The 27,486-nt window shown below is 39.6% G+C and overlaps 1 protein-coding gene across 9 annotated transcripts in view; it reads right to left on the minus strand.

Annotated features, from left to right (window-relative positions):
* The window catches only part of MPDZ (multiple PDZ domain crumbs cell polarity complex component), a 108,418-nt gene that overhangs the window by 74,302 nt on the left and 6,630 nt on the right, over window positions 1-27,486 (minus strand). For all 9 annotated transcript variants that reach the window (XM_068422392.1, XM_068422394.1, XM_068422391.1 and 6 more), the window contains exons 2-11: window positions 24,515-24,590; window positions 23,766-23,932; window positions 16,964-17,185; window positions 15,868-16,007; window positions 13,047-13,260; window positions 10,974-11,102; window positions 9,564-9,767; window positions 6,458-6,572; window positions 3,971-4,059; window positions 1,228-1,423 (exon numbers count right to left, since the gene is read on the minus strand). In XM_068422392.1, coding sequence (XP_068278493.1) covers window positions 1,228-1,423; window positions 3,971-4,059; window positions 6,458-6,572; window positions 9,564-9,767; window positions 10,974-11,102; window positions 13,047-13,260; window positions 15,868-16,007; window positions 16,964-17,185; window positions 23,766-23,932; window positions 24,515-24,530 — 1,492 coding nt within the window. In that variant the 5' untranslated portion in view covers window positions 24,531-24,590. The remainder of the gene's footprint in view (window positions 1-1,227; window positions 1,424-3,970; window positions 4,060-6,457; window positions 6,573-9,563; window positions 9,768-10,973; window positions 11,103-13,046; window positions 13,261-15,867; window positions 16,008-16,963; window positions 17,186-23,765; window positions 23,933-24,514; window positions 24,591-27,486) is intronic.

The following is a 27,486-nucleotide window of genomic DNA, read 5'->3' on the forward strand; positions in this document are numbered from 1 at the left end:
CTTCAGAGGATCCATATTTGGCAAATGGAATCTGGCGTGAGGTGTCCAGAGGTGCCATATTTTAAAGACATTTTGTCTTCTGTTAATGTTTTGCCTTCTCCAGTGAGTTTTTCAATGAAACACAAAAAAAGCAGCACAGCTATCAGCAGTTGTGTCTGTGTGATTGAAAGAAAAGTTACTGGAAAAATATATAAATATAACATTCTTTAGCATCCTTGTATTGACTTTTTTTTTGCCTTCCTCTTCTTTCCTTTGTGCAATTCAGGAAGCTGACACTGAAAAACGAAAATGCTACAGACTTGGAGACCTGTATACTTGACAGACTTTTCACTTGTAGAAAGACTCTCCTACTACAGAGCTCTGTTAGGTATGTTGCTGGCTGTCAGCTGTCTTAAATACCTCTAGGCTGGAGAAACAGCACTTTCTGAGCATTTTCTCTGTAATCTTTCCCAAAGGTGGGAATGAGAGGATGTCAGATAACATAACACTGGGTCTTTCAAAATGTTGTGTGAGGTGCAGATTATGCCTCAGTCTATGAGTTGTGATATAAATCTGCTGACATCAACCTACAACACAAGTTGATGAAAAAAATCTGTCTGTGCATCCAGCCTCTGTGCAGATATTCTGTTCAAACACACAGACTTTCAAGACCTGACACATATACTTCAATATGTGCATAGTATAAGATTAGACTACACTAATCCCATCAGCAGCAAACTTCATATTGGTGATTGGCTTCTGAACTCTGTACACATACACAGTTAACGCCCTATCAGATTGCTAATAACCTCTACATATAGGCCATTCCTCTAGTACCTTGAGCTTGTGAAACTGACGCACAAGAGTCAAAGGAACAGACACTTGCTTTTGCTCATTATGGAGGGCATCTCTTTGCTTGTTCTTGAACGCAGCTCTCACCCTTGAGCACAAATAAAACATTCACTGCCTTCTTACCATTTGAAGATTTGCAGGATCAAAGTCGTGAAGCAATTCAGCCAGAAGTGGAATGCAGTGCAGAGCTTTCAACACTCACTTTGAAAATGTAGCAAATACCACTGTGTCTAAAAGATTAATCAAACCATAGTAGACCAAATTCTCCCCTCACGTACAGCAGCTCTGCCGTCACTAACAGCTACCTAGAATTAATCTGGCCCATTTTATTTCCAGCTTGCTATTGAGAAGAAAAACGTTTCAAGCCAACTTTAAAGCAAAGCCAGTTTTAATTACCTTTGGCTGTGCTACTATCCATTGTTTGGAACAGTAAGTCCTTTTCAACAGTAGCACTGAAGTCCTCCTGGGGCTGAGTGTGATTTTCCTGCTTAAGCCCTCTTCTGATCAAAGTGAGCCGAACCGTTTGTCCCGTGTGGCGCAAAACGTCAACTGCTTGCTGGTTAGTAAAACCCTGAAGATTTGTTCCATTCACCTGCAGGATTAAGCAGCTTTTCAACCCACAAGACACCACTCAGAAAAAAGAAATGTCCAAGGCAAAATAACACGGTGAGCTCTCAGCATCTCTTAGCTGAGCACAAAGCAAGCGGAAGGACAAGGACAAAAAACTGGATGACTTAACGACATTCAATAAACTAAGTATTTTCACTGCAGCACCACACAGCTAGGTAACAACCAGTACCACAGCAAAGTGGGGAGAAGTGCTTTGGGTGCCCACCACAGCGGGGCCAGGCAGATCTGCTCTGCAAGGTGGGAGAAGACACAGCATGTGCTGTGTGGGGCACACTGTGCAACCTGCCTGCTCAACCACTCCAGCCATGCCCACCCACTGAGGAGAAAATACTGGGTGAATAAACCAACACAGCCATGGTCAGGAGAGCTTGGGAGGGGAGGGTGAGGAGAGACACATCCATCCACTGTGGCAGGAAGAACTACAGAGCACAGCCATTCTGAGGCCAAGTAACTCAAACACAGTAAAGTCTACTGCTGAACACCATGTCCAATTTCCCAATCAAACACTGCCCCAGACAGCCAGATGTTATCTCTGGTCCACCATTTTAATATTTTAAAGAACAAGATTTTGGCCTCTTTGTACCCCACTACCTCATTAACGCTTCCCTGAAACTCAAGACTTCTTGGCATTTCTCAATTTCATCCCACTGTCCCTAGTACACACCACTTTTTATTCTCCTTCTCCCTGCAAACTCCATGTTATTCTATACTTTCTCCATCTCACCCCTCAGCACCTTTAACTTCTGAAATACTTGTAACCATACTACATTCCTTGACTACTGTAGTTGTTTCAGTCTATCTATACAACAAACATAACCCATTACTTTAATTCCTCCTGCATGAAGAATGACTCCCCTGGACCCTTAATCATTTTCACAGAATCACAGAATCACAGAATGTTAGGGGTTGGAAGGGACCTCGAAAGATCATCTAGTCCAATCCCCCTGTCGGAGCAGGATTACCTAGACCATATCACACAGGAACGCGTCCAGGCAGGTTTTGAATGTCTCCAGAGAAGGAGACTCCACAACCTCTCTGGGCAGCCTGTTCCAGTGTTTGGTCACCCTCACCGTAAAGAAGTTTTTGCTCATATTTATGTGGAACCTCCTGTGTTCCAGCTTGCACCCATTGCCCCTAGTCCTGTCAAGGGATGTCACTGAGAAGAGCCTGGCTCCATCCTCATGACACTTGCCCTTTACATATTTAGAAACATTAATGAGGTCACCCCTCAGTCTCCTCTTCTCTAAGCTAAAGAGACCCAGCTCCCTCAGCCTCTCCTCAGAAGGGAGATGTTCCACCCCCTTAATCATCTTCGTGGCTCTGCGCTGGACTCTCTCTAGCAGTTCCCTGTCCTTCTTGAACTGAGGGGCCCAGAACTGGACACAATACTCCAGATGCGGCCTCACCAGGGCAGAGGAGAGGGGGAGGAGAACCTCTCTTGACCTGCTGACCACACCCCTTCTAATACACCCCAGGATGCCATTGGCCTTCTTGGCCACAAGGGCACACTGCTGGCTCATGGTCATCCTGCTGTCCACTAGGACCCCCAGGTCCCTTTCCCCTACGCTGCTCTCCAACAGCTCTGTTCCCAACTTGTACTGGTACATGGGGTTGTTCTTGCCCAGATGCAGGACTCTACACTTGCCCTTGTTATATTTCATTAAGTTTCTCCCCGCCCAACTCTCCAGCCTGTCTAGGTCCCTCTGAATGGCTGCGCAGCCTTCCAGTGTGTCAGCCACTCCTCCCAGCTTGGTGTCATCAGCAAACTTGCTGACAGTGCACTCTATTCCCTCATCCAAGTCATTAATGAATATATTTGTTGCCCTTCTGTGAACTTCTTCCAATTCTGGTGCTCTTCTAAATATAAAGGAATTAAAAATGAGCTGGGGATTATTTAATTTTTCCTCCACACTTAGGCAAACTGTATTTTAAAAATGTTTATTATTTTAGCCATTTGTACACAGCATTTAAATAATCATAAAAAACGTATATACTTCTACATACAAACACACAGGTACATTTGTACTTTGAGAGAAACCATAACTTGTTCTTGGCGCTGCCTTTCACACAAATGCAAGGCCAGATCTATGACAGCCACAAAAATGCTGTTCCTAAATTTATGACCTGATTCTCACCACACAACTAACTATGCATGAAAATATTTTCTTTTCTCTCTGAGCGTCTAAAACTTTGACATACTTTTAAAAATCATTTTGAAAACAGTTGCTTAATTTGAATTAAACTTTGAAACTTTGCCTCTACTAATGAGTCTCAAAGCTCCTACTGATAAGATACACACGTACAACACAGATTTTCTTAAGAAAGACAAGTTACATACAGGCAGATAATCAGAAAGATAATGTGAACGAATACTCAGTCAGAAAAATGACTCACCATTTCAACATGAGTCCTAAATGTTTTAAACAAGTATTATATGAGCATTTCTTTACAACTTAAACAAGTAGAGTTTTGCAGACAAGTGATCTTATTTCTTTCTGTGTTTACTTACAACTATAATTTGATCTCCCACATGGATTCTGCCATCCTGCTCAACAGCACTGCCTTTTGTAATGCTTTTCACAAAGATACCAGAAGGTTCTAAGATGAAAAAACAGAGAAAAATAAATTAACTAATTTATTAAGAAACAATTTAAATAATGCAATAATCTCCAACTAATGCTATCAAAGGAAGAAAAAGAAAAAAAACACCATCTCCAGGTAAGATAAGGAATCATCAAGAAAGTATACGCTTGAAGTAAAACATATATATTTTCCTAAAGCATGAGCTTGATTAATGTCACCTTGCACTGGACAAGATTTTATTCAAAATCTTACGATGCTAAATTTCCAATTCTTGCTGCAAAAGAAGAAATATTCTAACTTAGTTAATCTAAATGTTGAAAGCAACATTGACAAAGAATGTATCTCTGACTCTCGGCCAGATTTAAAACTGCAGAACAGAAAATTCAGTTTGCGTACACTAATCTGGTAAATTCTGTATTTTCTACGTACGTAATAAATGCTTAAGAAAATGTATGCTTGGATAACTAAATGCAGAAAATTATAAGCAAGCAGGACTACAACTTGTGTTTGAACCAGCTTTTAACTACAGCTGTCAGTACTTGATTCAATGAAAAAAAAGAAGACACAAAAGCAAAAAAAAGAGAAATCCAAACCCCAAAACAGAACCATTTTAGACAGTTACCCATTTTGAATCAGAAGGAAAAGTCACATAAATAAAACACCTACAGAAGTGACATTTTACAAAAATAAATCAATTTCTGAAAAACACAGTGGCATTTGAAACAACAGCTCAGTAAAGTGAAAATCTATGCAGTTCCTACAAGCGCATTTTGCACAGTATACATGAAATCGAGAAAAATGCTAGCATGAACTGGCATGAAATCAGGTCTGAGGGTCACAGGCCTGTAACATTGGTATCAGAAATCTTAACAGAATCTACTTTCTCTCAACAAATGTTCCAATTCTGTTAAATGAATACATTCAATGGGAAGATAATCCACTACAAAATGGGCTTTAACAGCTGTCAAGACAGCCCAGTGCCTTTGTGGAGCTGAAACTCATCTTTTATTGGCCCTCAATATGACAAAAGTTAGCAGGAAGGAGGACTAAAACTAAATTTTGCTCTAATGACTATATTCAGCTTAGGAAGAGTAAGACTACAAATGTATTTAAGTCATGACACTGACAATTCTTTTCTTTTTTTCCTTCATTTGTCATTTTCCCAGGTTTTGTGAATAATTAAATGGTTTGTCCTACTAACTTCTAAGAGTTTTTATATGCTGTAACAGCTGTATGGTAACATGACAAGTTGTTATTTGTCATTCATGAAACATTTAGACACAGATCTTGTTATCCAGTAGTTTTATCGCTGCTTCTCTGACAGCAAAGTTGTTCTTTAACTAAGTGTTAAGTCACAAAATTAAGTGAGATGCCCAATTAGTTCCTAAGGTAAGAACATTTTCTAATGCAGTTACATGCAACACCGTAATTTAAAATCAAAAATTGGTGACACTCCAACACCAAATCAGTCAAAATATGCTACCAGATCTATCACATGTTCTACAATTTAATTTGCCTTGTAAAGATTCAACAGGAAGCTGCTAAAGAGTGGACTTACACAAACTGTGACCATCCTGTCCGATGGAACAGATTGTTAAAATATAGTCGAGCTTCTCAAAGCTGACAAATTATGTCTATAAACTGCCAATAACATGGGATATATCTGTCCATTCATTTTGCTAACAATATATACATGGGTAAAAGTCAAACCAACAGCTCTCTGAGAAGTTTTACAACACATTTGACGACTGTCCCTTCCTAGCAGTATTCCATTTGCCAAACACCCACTAGGGTGGCCTAACAGAGCTCTGGATCATTTTTCTGAAAAAACGTAGTGGAAATTACAAAGTAAAAATATACAACTGCACATGAACACTGTTGCATTTATTTATTTAACTGAACTTATTTATTGACTGCACCAGCCCAGAGGTCAACAAACATTTACTGTATCCAGAAGTCGCAAAGGAATTCTTGATCTGCCAGCAGTACTACACACATTGTTTAAAAAATAGTAATAATATCACTACTCAGAAAACTAACGTATTATCTTGTAAGAGCCTTTTAAAAATGAAAATGTAATTTAAAAAGCCCAGACAGTTCTAACAAAAATGGCTTGATATATTTTAGAATTGTTCTGCAAAAACATACAAGCACAACCTTTAGCCAAGAGTGAATATAAAAATTGATTAAAAAATGCTGAGGTGGGATTTCATAATAAATCTGGTTGCTTCTAATCTGAATATAATTCTCACAAAAGGAAAACAATTACTGTTTCTTTACAAACTTTAAAAATATTTTAGATGGTCAAGGGTTTTCTTAGAGGTGCTATACAAAAACTAAAATTAAGCCTTTGATGCACATACACCATAGTACACAACAGACTGTACAGTAAACTGCAGGAATCAATCTTTACCTGATGTTTTGTCTCCAATGTATCCAGCAATAGTTATTCCTAATCCCTGGATGTTTTTAGTGAGTTCAACATTAAATTTCTCCCCATCTTCACAGCTATCAACAGAAGCACCTGCCTAATAAGAAAAGTGCGATTAGAAAAGAAGCTTTTTTTTCTTTAAAGATCCATCACATTCTTTGATGTCATTAACATATAAAATTAGACACAAGTGTAAAAAAGAAAGTACCAACTTTGCCTCTGGTCTTATTTGGTGTTCAGCAGAAAAACTAGACATAGGTAACATTCCTCACTGCAAAGCAATGCAGGTCTTGCCCTCCCCGCCCCACTGCCCCTGGCACATTACCCTCTAACCTATAAAATCATTATTTAATGACTAAAATGATTGGTGAAATCTGTACAAATTGAACAATGGACCTCTTGTACACTAAGTTACACAAACGATGCTTAAATGTTAGAATATGTAGCTTGCTGCCCTTCTGCGATTTCCTGAGAACCAGCTTTAGATTGCTGTGTTATTTAAAAGAATAAAAAAAGATCAAAATTGTATTTTGTAGTCTATATGTTTAAATTCCTGTTCAATAAATGTAACTATTTTTTTCTCATGCATGCAAGCTTAAAATATAATAAAAGCTATTTCTACTGAGGCAATTATGTTTCTTGGTTTTGAAAGACTTAAAAATTCTGGTTTAGAAAATAGCAATTACACTTCCAGCTAGTTAAATAATTACAATCCCCACTAACACCTACTACAACCCTCTGAATTTCAATAACAAAGAATTTTTGGGGTAATGAATTCATTTATTTTTTGTTAATGAAAGTACTATAATAACTAAAATCCCATTTTAACGATATTGCTTTTGTATTAAAAAAAACAATTTACAAAACTTAATTTCAGCTTTTAAAAAAGTTTTTTTTTTCATTTTTCATCTTTCAGATGTCTAAAACAGATACTTACTAGCCACTTTCATAGCTGATATATACCAGTATACGATTACATATACCAGGTGTCAACTCCATTGTATTTATATGGACATCAATATTTATGCACATATCTAAAATGGAAATTCATAGTACGAACCTATTAAGATCCTGCTTTACTCATATTTTATTCTGTCTCTTCTGCACAACAAATAGCAGCCAATATTTTTTAAAGTGCCAATACAGCAACGCGGCAGACACTAACTAAATGCAGTTTGACAAGGTGAGTGTGCATGTGCCAAAAAAAAGATTTCAGGAGAGCTATGATGCTACTTGCCAAAAGAGGACCTGATTTCAGTTCTTTATCTGAAGAACTCCCCCCAAAACCACAATCAAACAAATGAAAAATAAATTTCTACTGCTTTAAGTACCTCTCTGCTTGATAATACAGGATTATTCTGGCCATAGGTAATGCCACTAAGAAACCACTTCAATTTCTATAACCTTACGAATTTTTACACGATAGACCTCTACAGGGGACATGATGAGAAGTGTCCATTTTGGAAAGCCATTCTGCTCTCACTAATAGCTTTAAGAGCATCATGAAGTCTCTACCCACCCTGTATTTGCCAGGAAGAAACAGAAAAATCAATCTGTTTCCATCATCATCTTCACTCCAGACCGGAATTAACAAGGCTTGCAGTACCATTAACTGGATGCTCCCTCCGAGAACAAGACTTTGTGACACTAGAAGCAGTTTAAAAATAGCCTGCCTCCTACCAGGAGAGATGTTACCAGGAACGAGGTATTGAAAAAGATGGAATTGGAGAGGAAGAAAAAGGAGGCAAAAAAGTCAAATTTTGCTACTTGTTGGCTTTGAGCTATTTCCTCAGTACTAGAAGTCATATATATCCTGCAGCTGCAGATATAGCCTTCAACATTGCATCATATAACCTCAGAAAGGCAAATACTGAGGAAATATACACAGATGAAATTATCAAATTCAGCTTCTCTTTTGAGACTGCTGCTTTTCAGATAAATAATATCTGGGCTAAATATTGATCCCTTTATGTAGAATACAGGTAGGTTTTCATGCCTCTGAGTGCTGTATAGACACAGAAGTTCCAGTCTGTTTCTCCTCTTAGATGCTCAGAAGACTCCATGTTAAGACTAACTTTCTTTGCTTTATAGCCGCAACAGAGGGGATGAATATATGTTTGTTTTTCACACATACCACTACAATGGACGCAGGTAAAATAATGGTAATCATGGAAAAATTGTTAAGGCTTTTTTTCTTCCAAACTGACCTACCTGAAATGTAATTTGTAACTGGGAATAAAATGTCTAGAAAAACAACATGAAAAACAACAACAAAAAATTATTTGTAATGCATATATTCTATGTAGTTGTTGGCTCAAAACCCACCTTTTTCTTGCCTCACTCGCTTACTCCACGTATTCATATTTAAATGTATCTGGTCATAACTCTATGACAAAACACTACTATTCCTGGCTTTCAAGACCAGGCTTTGTTGCAAACATGCAAATGACCTCTTTTGTAGAGGTTCTGAGTGGACAGGACATGATAATATTTACAGCATCTTTTAAGTGGCTGACAGTTGTAGAGGAGTAACAGCACAGAGAGTATAATCATCAGCAGGGGAATAAGGGTAGCAGCTGGCTAACTTTTTTTGGAAGACATCTAGCAAATGAGCCAGGTGATGTAGGAAAGAATGAGCATCTGTGTGATGGTTGGCACAGGGAGGAACTGTCTAATAGATAGCTGCAATGATATGGAAATAAGAAATGTTCCTGGAGAAGAAAAGGACAGGCGGGCAGCAATATGTGACAGAGCCATCTTACTGTGTCTGAAGAAAAGACTACATGGCTTCAGTTGTTCACAATGTATTACTGCACAATCACAAGCAACCCAGAACCAGAAGTTATTCAGATGATACTTATGGAAGTCCTAAGCCTTGATTCCAAAAGGCTTCAAGCATATAGTTCCCTGCATTAAGGACTCATGACATTTAAATTCTCCCAGACTGTCAGCTGAGAACACCGCTTCTAGGAAAGAAAATTCTGGCTTTTGAGAACATAAGCGTGAAAGACATTCAAATAGCAGTTAAAACAAAAGGAAGTTTGAAGCAGAAATTAGCCATGAGTTAAGTATATTCACTGTTCCTTACCTGTTTCTTTGGTGTGGAGATGGGTACTGGTATACCTGGAGGGACTGCTGGTGGAGGCGGCTCCTCAATAGGGCCTCTTGCAATTACCAGTTTCACTCGATTTCCACACTGCCTCAGAACTTGTGCCACCTGCTCACTGCTCATTCCAGCCAGGTCCGTATCACCAATTTTCAAGATGTGATCTCCACTACACAATCTCCCATGCTGGAGGAAGAATAATGATGAAACGAATTCTATTAACATCCTGCCATTTCTCCTATATACCATACAATTAAAAAAAGATCACATAGCTTTAGACACTTTTAAGACACATGAACAAGGTAACTTTTTTTGGATGCCAAGTCATGATCCTGATAACATGGAGAAGAAAAGCGGGTTGCCTAATGGCACACTAGTTTTACTAGAAATTTCCCCAGAAATATCCAGGATATCTTTTTTCAAGCAGTCACCCAAGCACAGAAAAAAATGCATATAGTTACGGTTACTACCTACTGGTATTTAACAACTGCATGTAGATTGGAGAGCTTCAGGTTTCATTTCCAAACACACTTCCAAAGGACAGCATAGAAATATATATTCAGCTTTGCACTTCTATTTAAAAACTGGCCCTCAGGAAAAAAATACATTTCTCCCTTACTGTGATCCAGTTATTTATACTGCTTTACACTGGTTTACCCTCCTAATGATTCACCTTTAACCAATAAAAAAGCTTCACATGAATTTAGCCCATATGAAAAACATTAAAGAGACAAGTCTGTAAAAGGAACCCATCTACCTGCTCAGGGAAAGAGTGTGGCAGTAAATCCTGCCCATGCATCTCCAGCTCCTGTTATGAGGCCACCAGTTCTGTGGCTGGAAGACTGACCAGTCTCTGTACCTATTCAATCCTTGAGTACGATCAACACAGCCCTAGATACTTGTCCAACAGACAAGCTTAAAATGGGCTATGATTACCAAATTCAATTCTCTTGAGCCCTTCAGGCCGGAGCAGAGCCCGTGTCTTGAGGCAGACGCGTGAAGCCACATGCCTGCTCCAAGCTTCAGTAAACCCAGCACAGAGAAGCAGAAGCTCTTCTTAACTGTCCGGGCAGAGCAAGTAAGTGTTTGGTGTCTCCCCCACCAGCGGATTACCACCAGTACATTAATGAAAAACAGGAGTCTAGATGCATCTGCACCAAACATGTAAAATGTAACAGGTTTGAAAATCTGATTTAGAACCTAATCCAGTTTTTACATTGAAATGCACAGATCCCTTGCACTAAACACACCTTTACTGAGGATAAATTTCACCACTTGCTCTCTTTTTTACACTTATGAGGAAAAAAGCTACCATTACTTAACATGACTATAAAAGTGAAGAGTAACTTCACACATTACTAAACAGTAAATGGAAGGGTGGGTTGAATTTACCTGATCAGCCACCCCTCCTGGGAGGATGGTTTTAACAATCACTCCAGTTGACTTTCCTCCCACTATCCCAAATCCCAAACCTGAGCCATCATTCACCAACTCAATGGTCTCCACATGCTGCCAGTGAACCTAAAAGGAATAAATATCAGCTTGCAAATGATTAAAATAAGGACATAAGCGTTAAAACTTGCAAAATATTTTCTCTCATTTCCAGGTATGTTTTTGAATAAAGGAAGGTGGAAGGAAGGTGGAAATACAGGACCTTTCTAACAATTACTATTAGGTATAATATTACATAATATTTAAGCAATAAATTGCTCATTCCATAACAGCTGGAATTTATCTGGTACAAACCAAAGTCGGGTAGTGGGCCAGGCCTTTCAAGAACTTGATGAATTAATTTAAGCAGCCACCTAGGACTGTCCACCTCCATGTCTCATCGCAGTCAGTGAGAAAAATACTGCTGCTAGGAAATCTCACAAGCCTGGAAATTAAAATCTTCAGATAAGTGCATGTTCACCCCAGCCGTTATAACAAAGTACAGGAGAAAGCATAAACCCAATTCAGAGGTTAAGGCTGAAAGCAGCACCAGGTACTGTGAGGTACGCATTAGCAGAATTGCCCCCTATGTAAATGAACAAAGATTTCTGGGTTGTCTGATGTCAATAGCACTGGAATGAAGTAGTTCTGATGGCAGGCTTCATGTTCTGACAGAAGCAAAATGGCTCTGAAAGAAAGACAAATGCTAGCTTGCTCATGTGGGGCGGTACTGAAGGGATGGCTGCAAGCTCCTGGTGTTGTTTCTCCTTAGGAACAAACCACACCATAAACTCATCTGAAATTTAAAACCGCAGATGGTGCTCTACCAGGTAGGATCTTGAAAATAAGCAGTTATTTTGGAATAATCAAGGCACTGCAAATTCAAAGCCCTGTAGTACCTCTTTGGGTATCCGCAGTCTTGACATAAACCAAGGATGATCAAGCAAAGCCTGAAGGAGAAAGAACGGCTCCAGATAAACTGCTTTCCCCCAGCACTTGACAGTGAAGGGAACACAAGGACTGGGAAAGGCACGCAGAGAAGAACAGAAGGCACTGTGGCAGGTTTGAAAAGAACTTTTTTTTCAAGCAAGGGAAGGTGTTCAGAGAATACGGAGGCAATCATATAGAGAAAGAAGAGTGTCACAGGAATACTGGAAGAGAGCAGGCCTCTCTTACGGGCTGACAGGAAAAGTTAGGCCAATCACCTTTATTCCCGCACACAGAAGAAAATAATAATTCTGAAATTTCTTCACTAGAAGTTTTATGCTAATAATGAAAATAAACACTAAAATAGCTGCTTTTTCCAGACTGATTGCTCCATGTACTGCTGATTACTCCCTTAAAGAAGGGCCACACATGACTGAACAGCGAAACGTACACAAATCAAAGACAGGCCGTTTCATCCCAGGACAAGCCAGCATATGGGGAAGACATCAGGAAGAGAAAGTGCAGTTAGTATCACCACATTTCTGAGCTATGTTCTCTACATCTAGATGTTCAGAAGCTTTCAAAAGGAAAGAAAAGTAGCAGAGCTGTTTTCAGGGTGTCCTGAAGTGTGTCCCTACACACGGCATTTTGATGGCTCTCTCTCATTGCTCTACCTGAGCCCCACCTCTAACAGATAACAGAGAAACAGAGAAGCACCCACCCAGCTGGTGGTGCAGATCAGACTGTAATGCCTCAAAAATTTGTTTGTCCAAGCAGAAGGGAAAGAGAAAAAAAGATCCTGTTTACTGTTACCTTAAAATAAAGCTTCATAAAGTAAGGTAAACATGCTGTATTTGCATTGGTGGACACAGAGAGTTTGGCAGATGGGAAGAAGGAATATGGCCAAGATCAAGATCCACCTCCAGCAAGCCTGAATATTTCCTACTCTTTTCATGGGAAAATGTACAACAAAGAAAAACAGATGGAAAACCTCAAGAACTGTGAAGGAAATGTACATACAAGTTAAAAAAAAAGTCTCAAACTATTAGATGCAGTAAGTGCATACATGCCCAGAACTGAATACATAGATGTTTGTGGTATACTCACCGGGTTGGAATGGGCTGAAACTGTGCTAGCAGCAGATGGAGACCGGGAAACTACAGGACTGATGAGCTGAGGGAAAGTGCCCCTGGCCACAACTAGCTGGACATTATCTTTTGCTTTCTGTAGGATGCTGATAGCCTGTTGATGTGTAATTGTCTGATCAAGGGCTTGTCTGTTAATAGCAAGGATTTGATCTGCTTCCTTCAGCTTTCCATCTCTGTCACGCATGTGTAAACAGCGAAGGGGGATGACAAAATACACAAACAAGAAAAAACAAATAAGTGTTGACAGAGAAATTACAATATTTTGACAATTTTTCAGTACTTTTAATAACCTGTTCTCTATTTCCCCCACTTTTTAATCTCTCCCTGCAGTTTTGCTGAAAGGAGCTGATGTGGCACCCTTGTGATCACTTCCTTTGAAGCTAATCCCACTGTCATTCTCCCCTGGCTACTACCCCCAAGCTAGCTTTCCTCTCCCTGTACCCCCATCCGAGACTAAGCATATTAGATCTCAGTTGCTCCCAACCACAGCCTGGGAGCCTTATGTTTATTCTTGACTTTGAGCCTCTTGCTTAACAGACCAAGTGCTCCACTTTGTTCATTGCACCCATTCTGAATATTCATCAAACCGTGGAGTAGAACACACTTTCATCAAGATGTTAGGGAAACAAATTTTGTTTTGCACAAAATGAAGGGGAAAAAAAAAAAAGGAAAAAAAAAAAGAAGCTGAGGCAGAGAGAAACAGAAAGAAAATTATAAAATGAGGGGGAAGCCCTGAACAAGTTAAAAAACAACTCTTCACTTTCTGACAAAGGAAGCACTACTGTAAAATTGCAACCTGTGCCCTTCCCCAGACCTACTTCAAAGGAAGTGTATGAAGCCTACACAGATGAGTTACCCTCTGCCTCCTCTACCGCTTCTATTGCTTCTGCAACAAACCAGCAAAACCTCTGGAGTCATGTCTTCAACATCCCAAAGTGGCAATGCTTCAAGAACAAAGGGCAGCAACAAAAACAAGGATCCCTATTACACCAGCTTTTGTGAGCACCTACAGTGTAAAGGCCAAGGTACTCAACAGCATTCAGGAACACTATTTAGCTTCAACCCATAATATTTTGCTTGTGAATTTGAACTGTTTTTCAGAGTGCTCTCGAAGACTTATTACTGCCAGGGCCTTTCTGATTTATGAGCCCTGTAACAGTTGTTGAATGTTTCACTTCTCACCAGTGAATTGGGCAGGGCCTGATTGAGTAAAGATAGGTCTCAACTCCACGGAATAAGAGAAGTAAAAGACCTCTTGAAGGAGAAGATAAAAAAAAAAATAAAAGAAAGTAGAATGCTGCTGCCATTCACCACTGAGTTCATTTGCTCCTCAGGCTGTTCTTACAGCGGAAATCCATTTCTCTCAATACTACTTTTGGACTCAGGATTAAAGTCTAAAGCATACTTTCCGCAAGCTATTCTTATTGCTGAGCTTCTGGTAACATCAGCTGAATATCTCTTTTTAAAAGTCCAACAACTTTAGGTCAAGCCTTGCTTGACTTAAAAGCTCAGTTTCACACCTGCTCAGTGGGACCCTACCTAACAAAGAACCCTGCCAGTTACAACCGATTTTTTTTTGTACCAGTTTGTTTTTCAGTGCATTCAAGGATGGTAAAATCTCTATTTCAGCTTTAAAAGCCATGACACAGTGTCCTGGTTTGGCCCAAACCAGGCCAATTTTCCTTTCAGTGATTTTTACTTTCAGCTAAGTCTCTTCTAAGTAACTGCACTTTCTGAAAGTAACTGCATGTTTTGCAGACAGTGTCTGCTTCCAGGACTGATAATGCTCGAAGTTTGTAGTTATCACTGAGGCACCGGTAGGGATGTTATGCAGAAAGGCTCTTGCTGTACTTGTTCTTAGAGAAACCAAGGTCGCTGCTGAATTTCTCCCTGCTTACGAGTGAAGAGCCGAAGGGGGGTCGCAACTGCAGGGAGGAGCGGACAGGGCAGGTGACCCAAAATTGACCAACGAAGGTATTCCATCCCATACACGTCATTCTCAGTATAAAACGGGCGGATCACGAGGGTCTCGCTCTCTTGCCTCTTCCGCCTTCCCTTGCTTCTTCTGCTATGTTTGGGTGTTTCTGCTGCTTCGGGCTGCTTCTGCGGCTTGAGCCTTTGGCCAGTGTCCAGGGAGGACTCTGTCTGTTTTCCTGCTGCCCCTGATCCCGATCCGTGCATCCCTGAAACCAGCTCTTGACCGTCGCTGGGCCCAGCCTGGGCCTTCCTGGAGCCTGCCCTGCAGTGCCGGTGGTGACGTGGCCGACATCGGGGGAGCTCGATCTTGGTTTTGTATATATTTGTATATATTTGATTATTCCAATATTATTATTATACTCTTTTTCATTATTATAGTTTATTAAAACTGTTTTAACTTTCCAACCCGGAAGTCTCTCTCCCTTTTCCCTTTCCCTTTCCCTTCGGGTAGGGGGGAGGGTTAACAGAGAGCGTCTGCCACAGGTTTAATAGCCGGCCCAGCTTTAAACCGTGACACACAGAACAGTAACCTCCCCATTTGCCCTATTGAAAGGAGATATTACAAACAAACCACAGAGAAACTGCATCTGTAGTTTTCTAGAAATTCAGAACAGATCATGCGCTGCTCTGTTCCAATGTTACATAAATTGTAGTGATGAATAAATTTAAATCTGCTATGATGTATGGCTTAGAATAAGAGAGAAACATGTCCTTGTACCACAAAACAAACCAGCAATAACACAACAACATTGCAGTGTATTGTTAACACTTGGTACAGTAAAATATTCTAGTAGTAATCTTACCTATGTGCCACACTTCCCTCCTGGATTTCTTGCACAAATATTCCTAGTTCTCCCCTGTTTTCACTCTTGAGTCCCACAACACTGAAGCCCAGACCACCACTTACAGGTTTAACGAGCTCAATGGTCTCAACAAGACGACCCTGTTCAGTAGGAAAAAAAGGGTACAAATGTTAAAAATGTTGAAAAGCAGCATTAATGAATGTGGTAAACAACTTGGAAATGAGTTTCTAATTTGACAGCTACAGCTGGAGAAGGCTACACTAGCTAATAACTGAAATAGTTGTTCAGTTCTGATTTCTCACTATCATACAGAAAAGTTATAATTAAGAAAGATTCAAGAAATAAAGATTATTATGGCCTAGAAGAGGAAATCAGGAAACAAAAGCTAAATATACAGAGTTTAGGCTTAGTCGTGACTAAACTAGGATATATGCATCCACAAATTATACAGGGTACAGGCCAACTCTCAAGCAGAACTAGAAAAAGAGGATGAATTTCAGAAAGAGGGAAAAAGTAGGACTGTACAAAAGGTTCTCCAGGAGAACAGCAGAAGACTTCCCCTATCTAGCTCTATTACAGGTTAATTAGAAAAATGCTAGAATATATGCCTGAACATTCTCAGCTCCAGCCACTGAAGGGACTTGTACACCATTTCTGCGTGCCACAGGAAAGCTGTAAGATTACAGAACAATGCACAGCAAGGCCAAAAAGGAATTTTCCATCTTATTTCCAAGAAAGTCACAGAACTAGCTTTCACTAGCTACACATACAAGAGCACTCTCTGACAAAAGCATCTCCCTCATGCACAGAGCAGCAGTCTTACAATAAGCATGGAAAGAGAGTGGCATGCTGATCTGTGAGAGGCATGCTGCCCAGCTAAGGACAATAACTCAGTAGTGACAATGTTAAGGCTACTTTTCCAACCGTTTTCTCATTTACCAGTTGTTCCTCAAATTAAAATGTCATTTTTGTTTTATGTAGTAAGTAAGCTCTGGCTCGCTTAATAACTCAAATGCTTATAAATGAACATACATGTATTTTATTATTCCAGATAATCAATAATCCACATTTTGTGGTTACCAGACAATATGCTTACCTGGGACATATTTCTTATCAGCTGCTCAAAGTCATCACTAGAGGACTTCCCATTAATCTGAGGAGTAATGGATCTCATTGATGCTTCTAGCACATTAGCTGGGCTGCCATTTTGCTGAGCCAACAAATATGACTCATTATGTGGCAAGGACCCCACGTTCACACCATGATGGAGAAGCTGGGGGAATTCACCAGTGGAATGTATGGAAGGTGTAATATTTACCTGTAAAAGATTGATGGCAACATGGGTTTATAGACACAGAAGAAACCTCCTCCTTATCAAAGAGCATTATGATAGGCCAATTGCTTGTTAAAAGTATTTGAAATCCAATTTGCAATTTTAAAAAGACATTTTAAAAAGAAAAATAATCTTTATTTATAATCGATGTAAAGCTGTGAATTATCAGCATAAAACATGAAAGAAATTGATGAAAATAAGCCAAAATTACTTCCCATACTCTGCCTAAAATTCTTTTGTTTATATCAGCATAGCAGCTTGAAGTACTCCAACACAATGGCAGAGGTAAATAAGTATGGACAAACCTTTTCTACAGTACCAGTATTTTTAAAAACAAATTTATCAATTATTTTACAAGAAAATAATTTTTAAAAAGTTGTACATTTTGATGAAAAAAGAAAGAAGCCTCACTGGCTACGTGACTGGAACAAATTTCACTGGTCAGGGTTTCTGTACTATGGCTACCAACGTGACTCTCTACATGAGCTAGAATTAAATACAAAATTACTGAACAAGTCTAAAATCACCAGGCTGATCTGAAAACAGTCGCATCTTTACACAGACAGCCTTGACAATACGTTTCTCTTAGAGCAGAAAAGAAAATAAGAAAATTCACCACTTTGCCCAGCCATAGTTACTACTTTCAAGCAGATCTATGCTGATCAATCTAATGAATGACTGGTGGGGGGGGGATGAAGACACCACTTTATACAAATGTATAATGCTCAGGTGAAGCAGGAGCCCTCCTTTGGCTGCTGCCCCACCTGCCTGTTGACTGTCAACAGGCACTGTTTTACTCCACATTGATCTGTTTCAATACTTGCGTGGCACACTAACCACAGTGTAGGACCACAATACTGCAGCTTCAAATACTTGTTCTACAGTGCAAATTTTCTAGCATTCTGTACCACAATAGCAAAAGACCAGGATTCCCCTTCCTTGAAGTCTTATTTTTAAACTGCAAGTATCAACAAAAAATTTCAGAACTGTAAATGTATTCTAAAACATCTACTGCACCAGTCTCAACTATTTAAGCATGCTACTTCCATTAGGTTTATCACATCATTCTCCCAACGTTACGGTCATGAAAACATCAGTATCATTCTCCATCACACAATTCCTTCTCATCTGGGTGCTTTAGGAAAATATAATAGAACAAACATCATTTGTTGAACACCTTATGTGCCTGGGAAGAACCTTAAGTTACAGGAAAAATACAAGACAGCACTGGAAAGAAAAGTCCCCAACAGCACTTGCCTGCTCTGACATAAAAAAAATGGAAAGAAAAAAAACAGGATGTTTGGAACTCAGTGATTTCCATCACACAGTGATCACATTCTGTTGTCCGTATTTGAGAGCAATCACTTGGGTTATGTTACAAACAAATCATAATGCCTAAAATATGCACGCGTGCAGCTTCTTTAATCACAGTAATTTCAGCAACCCTGTAAGACACAGGTAGATAAGCCTTGTTTCACAGTTCATTACATGTAACAACACCCAGAGACATAATCAAATTCTGCCCTTCCCTGAACAAAAGACTTCTCCTTACATTATATGCATGGATTTGAAACAAATAAAGCCTATGCCGTACTGTGTTTCTTATCTGCATGAGACTACACAATAGGTTAATTCACCTCTACCTTCCCAATGTCATCCATTTCAATGTATAAAAATACATCACTGAACTTGGTCAATTAATGTGGTTCATTTCTTGTTCTCCTTCACCTTCAAATCTTCTTACATATCCCGCTGCCATGATCCTTCCCTCAAAAAAAATTGTCATGGGTCAAATTATTAATTGTAAGAGTATCTAACACCACTGTAATTAACCAGTCTTCCACTGCATCTATTTAGAAACATTTTTACATTTCCACAGCAAGATAAAGCAGCCTAAGAGTATATGAGATGCAAACTCCAACTACTTATCATGTGCGCTCAAAGGCCATAGTATATGGGTCTGATACCACAAATGTTAGTAAGTCATGGATATACATTCGTTTTCTAAATTGTAGTGTTCACTGAAGGAAACAGCACTGAACTGCCCTTCCTGCTGAAGGTTACTATCCTCAGAGTTCGCTTGGTGAAAGTAGTCACTGGAGAACGCATCACCTGCTCAAGCAAAGCCAGCAAGGTTAGCCTAAACAAGCAACAGCAAACTTCGAGCAAAACCTACCTCCAGCCGTTAAGCCCCAGCCCTTGGAGACCCCAAGCAGCACAGGGCAGTAATAAAATCACGGTAATTCCATCAAGAAGTAGCTTTAGAGCACTGTGATTGTGCAAGTACCGTATAAAAGAATCTTTCTTTGTTTTATAATCTGGCTTATGCTAATTTTCCTTGACTGGCTTTCTCCTTACTGTATGTAACATCTGCAATGTGGACATAATTTGGTATAAGATAAAAAGAAAAATCCACAAATGCTACCAAGTATGATAAAACTTACATTACAGTTGCACCGATAGACACTAAATGCAATCAAATAGTGCTTACATGCAGTTCCTCAAAGTAATTTTTTAACAAAAAACGAGCTACCCAAGCCATGTGTGTAGTGTACCAACATTTAAAGCAGCGTAATCAACATCGCTACATCTCAACTTGGACAAGAACAAATTCTCAGTGCTTCTGTCCTCCAGCCGTTAAGCCCCAGCCCTTGGAGACCCTAAGCAGCACAGGGCAGTACTTCAGCTCACTGCAAGCGTCCTGAGTAGCAAAAAGGTCGACTGCAACAGCAATGGCACTGGAAGCGACGAAGAGCGAGCCAGCCACCCTGTGCGCCCTGCAGGGAGGCAGCAGCAAGGACAGACACTGGCACCAGCACCACTGCAGCACCACCCTGCTGACTCCTCCTTTACGCCTCTGTCCTCTGGGAGGGTGAAGCAGATCCCAAATCAGCATTTCTTATAAGCATTTTATTTCAAAACACAGTGCAAACAGCGTTGTTGCAGAAAGGGGTTCAGGATAGGAACTAAAGGTCTCCTCTAGTTGTGCAAACCACTATGCAAACAGTTAAGCGACTGTTCACAGGCAATATGAAAAGACAGTTTCTCCACTTCTTCCCTAATTCTGCTCTAGCTCTGACACCCAGCTACCCTGTGCAACCCAGTGCATGCCACGCTGCAGGAGGACTCTTCACCACTACTGCATTGTGAACGAAAAACTACGGTCAAACTCACTAGCAAAAAACATATGAGGAATGCAGCCCAGCCAAGGAAAGGGTATTTTGTTCTGGCAGAGCCCTGAGCGGAGTGGAGGCAGAAGGAGGAGGGGAGAAGAAGGTAGACAAGGGAAGAGAAAAAAAGGAAAGGAAGAGAAACAGGAGAGGACTGTCAGCACAGCCTGAGTATTTTCTTTAAAATATTTTATAAAGAAAAGAAAATATTATTGAAAAGTTGAAAACATCACAATCTCTATTTTTCTTTTCCATCACTCCCTTATCTTCAAACAACAAGACTGCTCTTCAGCGTGAAAAAAAAAAAGCATTCACTGAAGAATAAGGATACGAAGAGGCAGAAAAAAAATCCTGGTTCCTTCAGTGCTCCCCAATTCAAGTGACTAGTGAAGTCAGGATAGTAATTATCAAAAAAACATCCCTTTGCTCTCCCTAGACTTTTCCCACTCCAGTTCTTAACTTCAGAAGGACAGATTTGCATTGCAAACAAATCCTGCTTGCTTGTTTAAGAACAAAAAACTTTAAAGCATGTACCAATAAGCACCAAAGCATCAGATTTGCTGTCTTTAGCATCATGCCTCACCAACACCCAGATGAAGCAACACATCTGAGTCCACACCACTGTCTGTAACCCAAATGCAAACTCAAGAGGCTCTTGTTAAGCACACACCAACAATGAAGGGGATCAATTTCCAACTAACACACAGAAGCTTGAACGAAATGGGACAGCAAATCCAAAACACCTCCATGCGTGAAGAAACACACACTTTTTCAGATCTTCTTTTGGTGCTTGAAAGATCGCTTATCTGTTGGACAAAAAAGGAAAAGGAAGTCTACTATTTCAGATCATTAAAATGGTAGTAACTCTCACTGAAATGCAAGGATATTTGTCTGCTGGAACTGTATATTTGCCTCTTATTTTTTTCTAGGAAAACATGACAGATGTTTACAAGATTTGCCAGCTCATTTTCCAGACTCACTGCACAAACAGAAGACCAGGCTCTCACTATCATCTCTATGCCTTCCAGAGACAGTGCCTCAAGACAGGAATATGTCCTACCCTCAAATTTATTGAGGCCACTACTGGCCCACAAGTAGGTCTCACTTAGTGACCTCCTTCTGCTGGGATGCTTGCAAGGAATCAGTTTGACTTAGAAAGTAAATCGCCACTATTGCTTCTCTGCGCCCATCCTCTCTTTCAACCTATTCCTTCGTAAAAGATGGCTTTCCCCTGAGAATTTTGCAATAGTCTTGTAGCTCTTTAAAAACTCATAAACTAATTAAAAACACATGAGCAGTTTAACAGAATGTCACTTACACTTCACCCTGAGAAGAAACAGATCCCCATTCAACTTACAGTGCAGCTCATCATGAAACATCAAAAAAATTTAGCCATCTTAGTCTCAAGTGGGTAGAGATTGCAACACCTAGCCACTGCACAGCTCAGTACCACTTCTCATCCTGTTTCAAACATAGCTCTGACTGCAAGTGCTGGGGAAACAACTTGTCTCCTTCCTCAGTCTGGCACAGCTTGGCCAGAAAGCCTCATCTCTATTCATCTGCCTTGCATTTTTCACCAATCTTTAGTTTAAGAGTTTCAAGAGCACGGTGCTTTCCCAGACATAAAAAGAAAACTATGAGGTGCTCCTGAACAAAACTGAGCCTTTGGAAACGCCAAGAAATATTTTTTTAACACGACTGCCTATTTCATTATTTTATTCTTTGTCCTGTTTCAATATGCTTTATAAATATTTAAATAAAGCAAAGAAGAGACAGATAATCTCATCTTGTATTGTAGGGAAGACATGATTCTATAGAGAAAATACAGGATACTTTCTGAAGAGGTGACCCGAATCTAAGAATAGCTAGAAACATACATTTGCATGTGCAAGTGTTCATATAAGCACATATCAAGAAGCGAATTCACATCCAAGTAGCTCCCCTGTCAACTAGACTGGATATTTACCATGCAACACGCACAGGCCACTAAAGTTGCTGCACAGATAAACCTGCAGCGTTAGGGCAGAAGGTAAAATTATTACTTGCTTTTCAAAAACATACACATCAGAAATTACCCATTTGTAGTATCAGTTGCTTCATTTTACCAATTTAGGTGACTGTATTTAAAAAAAGACGCATCCTCTAACTTCTCAGCTAATGTCCAGAAGTAAAAATTTCATTTGCCTTTTCACCAAATTCCCATTAATATTTCAGGCACCCTTTCATTTCTCACTACATGTTCCTAAAGTCATCAACACATAACTCACATATTTCTGGATGTCACTGTTAAATACTTCTTTCCAAATAGGAGAGTAAACAAACCCTCAGAACAGCTGTTTTTCCTAGATTTTTTTAAATTACTCCAATGTCATCATGTCTCTACATACCAAACATGCAAAATTTGAAAAACATGGTCATGTATAGCACTGTAGACACCACTCTAGCTTATTTCTTGTCTGTGCAAAATAGCACCAAGATACTCTACAAGAAGCAACAAAGGGCCAGATTGTGCTCTTCTACCACACAGTTGTAGTAGCATCAAAATCATGAGGACTCCACACCAGCCGCAGTCTGGTCAGAGACCAGATGCGGCTCCACGCTGACAGTAAGGTCAGTGTGCAGGGGCTGCATCCTCCCACTTCGGCATTTCTGCATACCAGCCACAGAGCTGCCCATTGTGCAGGAGTCAACGGAACAACTATTTGCAAAGCCAGATACACAGTTTAGTCCTAATTCAGTTACGGAACTAGTTTTTATATTCTTCTAGTTCTTATTCTGCTAACAAGGAAATTAAATTATAGTAACAAATAATCAAGTCAATATAGCCGAGTTGCTGCCCCTTTTCTCATCCTCACCAAAGACATGCAGAAACATAATACTTTTACTTAAAACCCTGAGCAAGGAAAAAGGAGATAGAAGTTCTTGCTTCTCTTTGATCTTTTATTCCTATACAAAAAAAAAACAGATCTTTATTTCCTTATGAAATCAACATTCCACAGCTTCCCTTATATATTCTCATTTTAGCAGGGTGAGACATAAGACAGCAATAAAAGGCTCCTAGGAAAAAAATCATAAGACCTCATATGAAACATGTTCCTTTTGAAGGATAGAAACAGAAAGCCTTATGTTAACTCCCAACCCAGTATCACCATTTCCCAGCAGTGCACATCACAAGTAACAAGCATATACTTAAAAAACGCGTTCACAGACTACGGGCCTCAGCAAAGCCCAGAAAAGTCAATGGGTATGTTCCCCTCAGTTCCCTAAAGCTTTGGATCAGACATTTAATTTAGGGTATTTGATTTCACTATTCAACATGCAGACACACTCACATTTTTGCACTTTCTTAGCAATCTTCCTCTTGCCTCTTGCCTCTGGGAGGCTGCTTTTCCTACCTGATCTCTCAGTTGTTGAACAGAAGTCTGAAAGTTGAGTATTTGGTTAAAGAGAGGACTCTGCAGCACTGATTTTAATAAGCTCAGTTTCTCCTCATTTGCCATGTCACCTCGATCCCGAAGTTTCGCTTGTAAGCGCTCCATGGCCTGAAGGGCCCGATGTGTATCTGTAGTGATAACCATTCCTAGTCAGTAGCAGTTCAGAAACAGCCGCATACAAGCAAGTAACAGGTTTAAATGTATCGCTCTCTACTGTTCAAACCACAGAGGACTTGAACGGTTCAGTTCTGAACAAAAATCCTAGCCCAAACACATCTAACAAATCAGGAAGTCAGGCAGAATACAGAACAGAAGGCAGTAAAAATTACATTTTTGTCCATCAAGAACTAGGTTAAAAAAGTGAAAGAGTCTTTATTAAAACTCAGTTACAGGAGCTGTGGCTACAGACCACTGTAAATAAGTAGTGACAAAAATAGCCATAACAGAAAACATGTCTTTTTCATGCAAACTTTTAAAATTCTATTAAAGATTAAAACAATGAAAACAAGGCAACAGGCTAAAAATTAAATACACTAATGATGGTACACCTTTTGTTTTAAAATACAAAACCCCAAATACATCATGTATTTCTAAGCACAGCAGATATTTCTCACAAAACCTTTCTCGGCAGTATACACCACTGTCCTAAATCTATCACATGCACTTGATTTGGCCACAAAAATATAGTGATACAAATAAAAAAAGGTTACCAATTGTTTCCAACATGTTTTCTTCTTCTCAGCTTCTATTCCAATAATGGTAAGAGGCAGCAAACACAGTATTTCCCTGAAAAATAACAGAAAGGGAAAAGGGCCACATTTATAGAACCACTAAGTTCTGAAAAAGAAAAAAGCCTGACTTCAGAAAACAAGAAACAGCCCTGCAAAACAGCAATCCACAAAAACTGTATCTCCTTGGATAATTAAAATAAGCTCAGAGGTGACCATATTCTGAGTCACTTCGGAGCTTAAAACCTGCCTGAAAATTGTTTTTAGGAATATATTTTGTAATATTTTTGCATTTCCATATCAAAGCTGCTGTCTGCATACTGTTGCACATGTCCTCCATTGCTTTAATCAGAAGCTATGAATCATAGCTGTCACTGATACTTTACACAGTTTCATTGCTTTCCTTTTCAGTGATTCATAAGAAACATTCCCTGCAGTATCTGTTTTCAAGCTCTGTGCTGACAATTTCAGGTGCATTAGCCATAGCACATTTTTTAAAGTCACCTTTTGAAATGAAAAGTCACATAAGTCACAAAGTCTTCATGCTACACAGGCCTGCAAGGCTCTCACACTACAGCCTCCACTATTAACCGCTACTGGAATTGAAATTCAGATGCGGATGACCACTGGGTTTTTGTTAGCGTGGGTTTCCAGTCAGGAAATTCTACACTGGGAGGAAGAAATTCTAAAATTGCTTTGTTTATTCTTTTTTGTTGCTTTTTAGGGTTTGGTTTTTTTTCTTTCAACAGTGTGTCTGGAAATCCTCAGAAATTTGTAGTGATGGAATATGTCTGATAGAGACGGATAGCTGAGGAGAAGTGAGGAGTTCAAATATCACTGCAGGTGTATGAACTCAGCTGTGCATTTTACCATCTTATCTTTCTCAATGGTGCCTTTGTTTTCTTGATAATAGGAAAGCACTTTAGGATAGCATTCTGACTTGAATCTGGTGACCTTACCATTACACAGAGAGCTGTGATCTCTAAGCACTCAGGAAAAAATGAGTTTTTCTTGCAACTTAGGAGAAAAATAGGGAAAGGAATGGTCTTAACGGATCTCTGGGTAAGACAGCCTAACTAAAATTCAGTAAGACCATTAGTTATAGAACCTGAACAGGACAAGCATGAATCAATCCTCACAATAAAAGCAAGAAAACAGCTGTTAACATAGATAGACTTAGAAGGAACACACGCCAGGATTAACATTTTAACAAGCCTATATTACTTGCAGTTTGTGCAGAAAATACAAATCAAGTGGGTTTAAAATGGTTTCAAATTCCATTGCCAAGACTTCCCCAGTTTCGATATGCCTCAGGCTTCCTATCAGTTTATATTATTGCATTTGAATTTGCTAATACATTGGTACAGAAACGCTGGTCATCCTTTGTAGGACAATGTACCACTTAGGGACAGACATTCAAATCCTTTGAATCTGACTTTGTCAAAGTAACCTTGTTCCATGATCCAAATTTTGCATATCACTAATAAATAAAAACAAGCCTTTATGAATCTGTTTTCTCACTTGGCAAGGCAAATCCCTTACCAGATCTGAAAACCAGGTCAGATACCTTGTGTTTTCACCTTGTCACCCTACAAAAACAAACAAAACAAAAGTCTATTTCACATGGGAAGGGCTGGATGAGTTTATTTAAACATTATGAAGGAAGCTGGCTTCCCCAAACCTTAATCACTCATAGCTTTTCTTTCTAGATTAACAAACTACCATCACTTCTTCTATTCAGAGCTCCAATTTACAAATAGAGGCATTTATGTCATGTTCACAGGTGTTTGTCTCAGTGGCAATGCCAGCCAAAGCAGTCCCTTCCTGTTTCACCATTCCAGTTCTTCCTCTACAGCTACTCTTAGGGCTGTGTTGTGGTTGCGACCAGAGAACCGCGCAAAAAAACAGATGTGGAGTATTTTTCAGTCATTTCAGTGACATGATCCTGTTTACCTCAGTACTATATGCACAAGCACATAGCATCATATGTTCAGCTCTCATCTTCTGAGGAAACTTACCAGGAAAAATACAGTGTTACTGCTCCTCTGCTCTAGCTCCCTGAAAACCTCAAGAAGAGATGCAACTGTAAAAAAGTATGTATCTTTTGGAGTAGCTGGATATTGCTTTATATCATGATTCAACTTGCCTAAAATCTCATTCTTGGTGTGCTGTGACAGGCATGGGTTTTTTTTTTTCTACAAGTGACAGAATGGACAAGGTGACCACTGTGTTCATGCAGTCCCAGAGGATTTATACTCTGATTTATAATGGAAGCTTTTTAAAAGTAGATACAAGTCCTAAATATACTCTATAGATGGAGATAATTCCTATCTAACTTGCAGTGAAAAGAAGTCCTTGGCTCTGCTAAGACACTTATACTTTCTATTTACCTCATGCTTTAAAGGCAGGAATACTGCTCCAGAGCTATCTTATTGTCTGCAAATCCTTTTTTTACTCTCAGTTTAATTCTCCTTATTTTGTGTTTATATTAGCAGAGAATCCCTCCTCAGCTGACCAGCTTAATGCTTTTGTCAATTGCAGCACTAAGTGGAAACTGCTGTCAGGGTGTTTTCCTTCAGGACACCTCCTGACGCAGAAGCAATTCATTGAGGCACACCAGCATTTCTATATGTCACAGTCCAAGATGACCCCTGTTCGCTCTGAAGTAGTGAAAAGCCACGTGACTGTGCTCCTGCTGTGCCACATCCATGCTAACAAGTGGGATCTGTCAGCACCAGCTTAGCAGCACATTAACATAGCCAAAGTACAGGGGGAGCAAACGCACACCTGTCCAAAATGCACCACAGACATACCCATAACCACCATCAGCCACTACAGCTGCACTCCTAGCCTTTAAACCAGCTTGCTTCTAGCTATTTTAACAACATGCGCTGGGGAGAAGTATGGAGGCAGGCACGATTATTTGTTGAAAGACGTAAGTCTATCACAGTGAA

This window comes from Nyctibius grandis, chromosome Z (assembly GCF_013368605.1).
Source record: "Nyctibius grandis isolate bNycGra1 chromosome Z, bNycGra1.pri, whole genome shotgun sequence".
Lineage (NCBI taxonomy): Eukaryota > Metazoa > Chordata > Aves > Nyctibiiformes > Nyctibiidae > Nyctibius > Nyctibius grandis.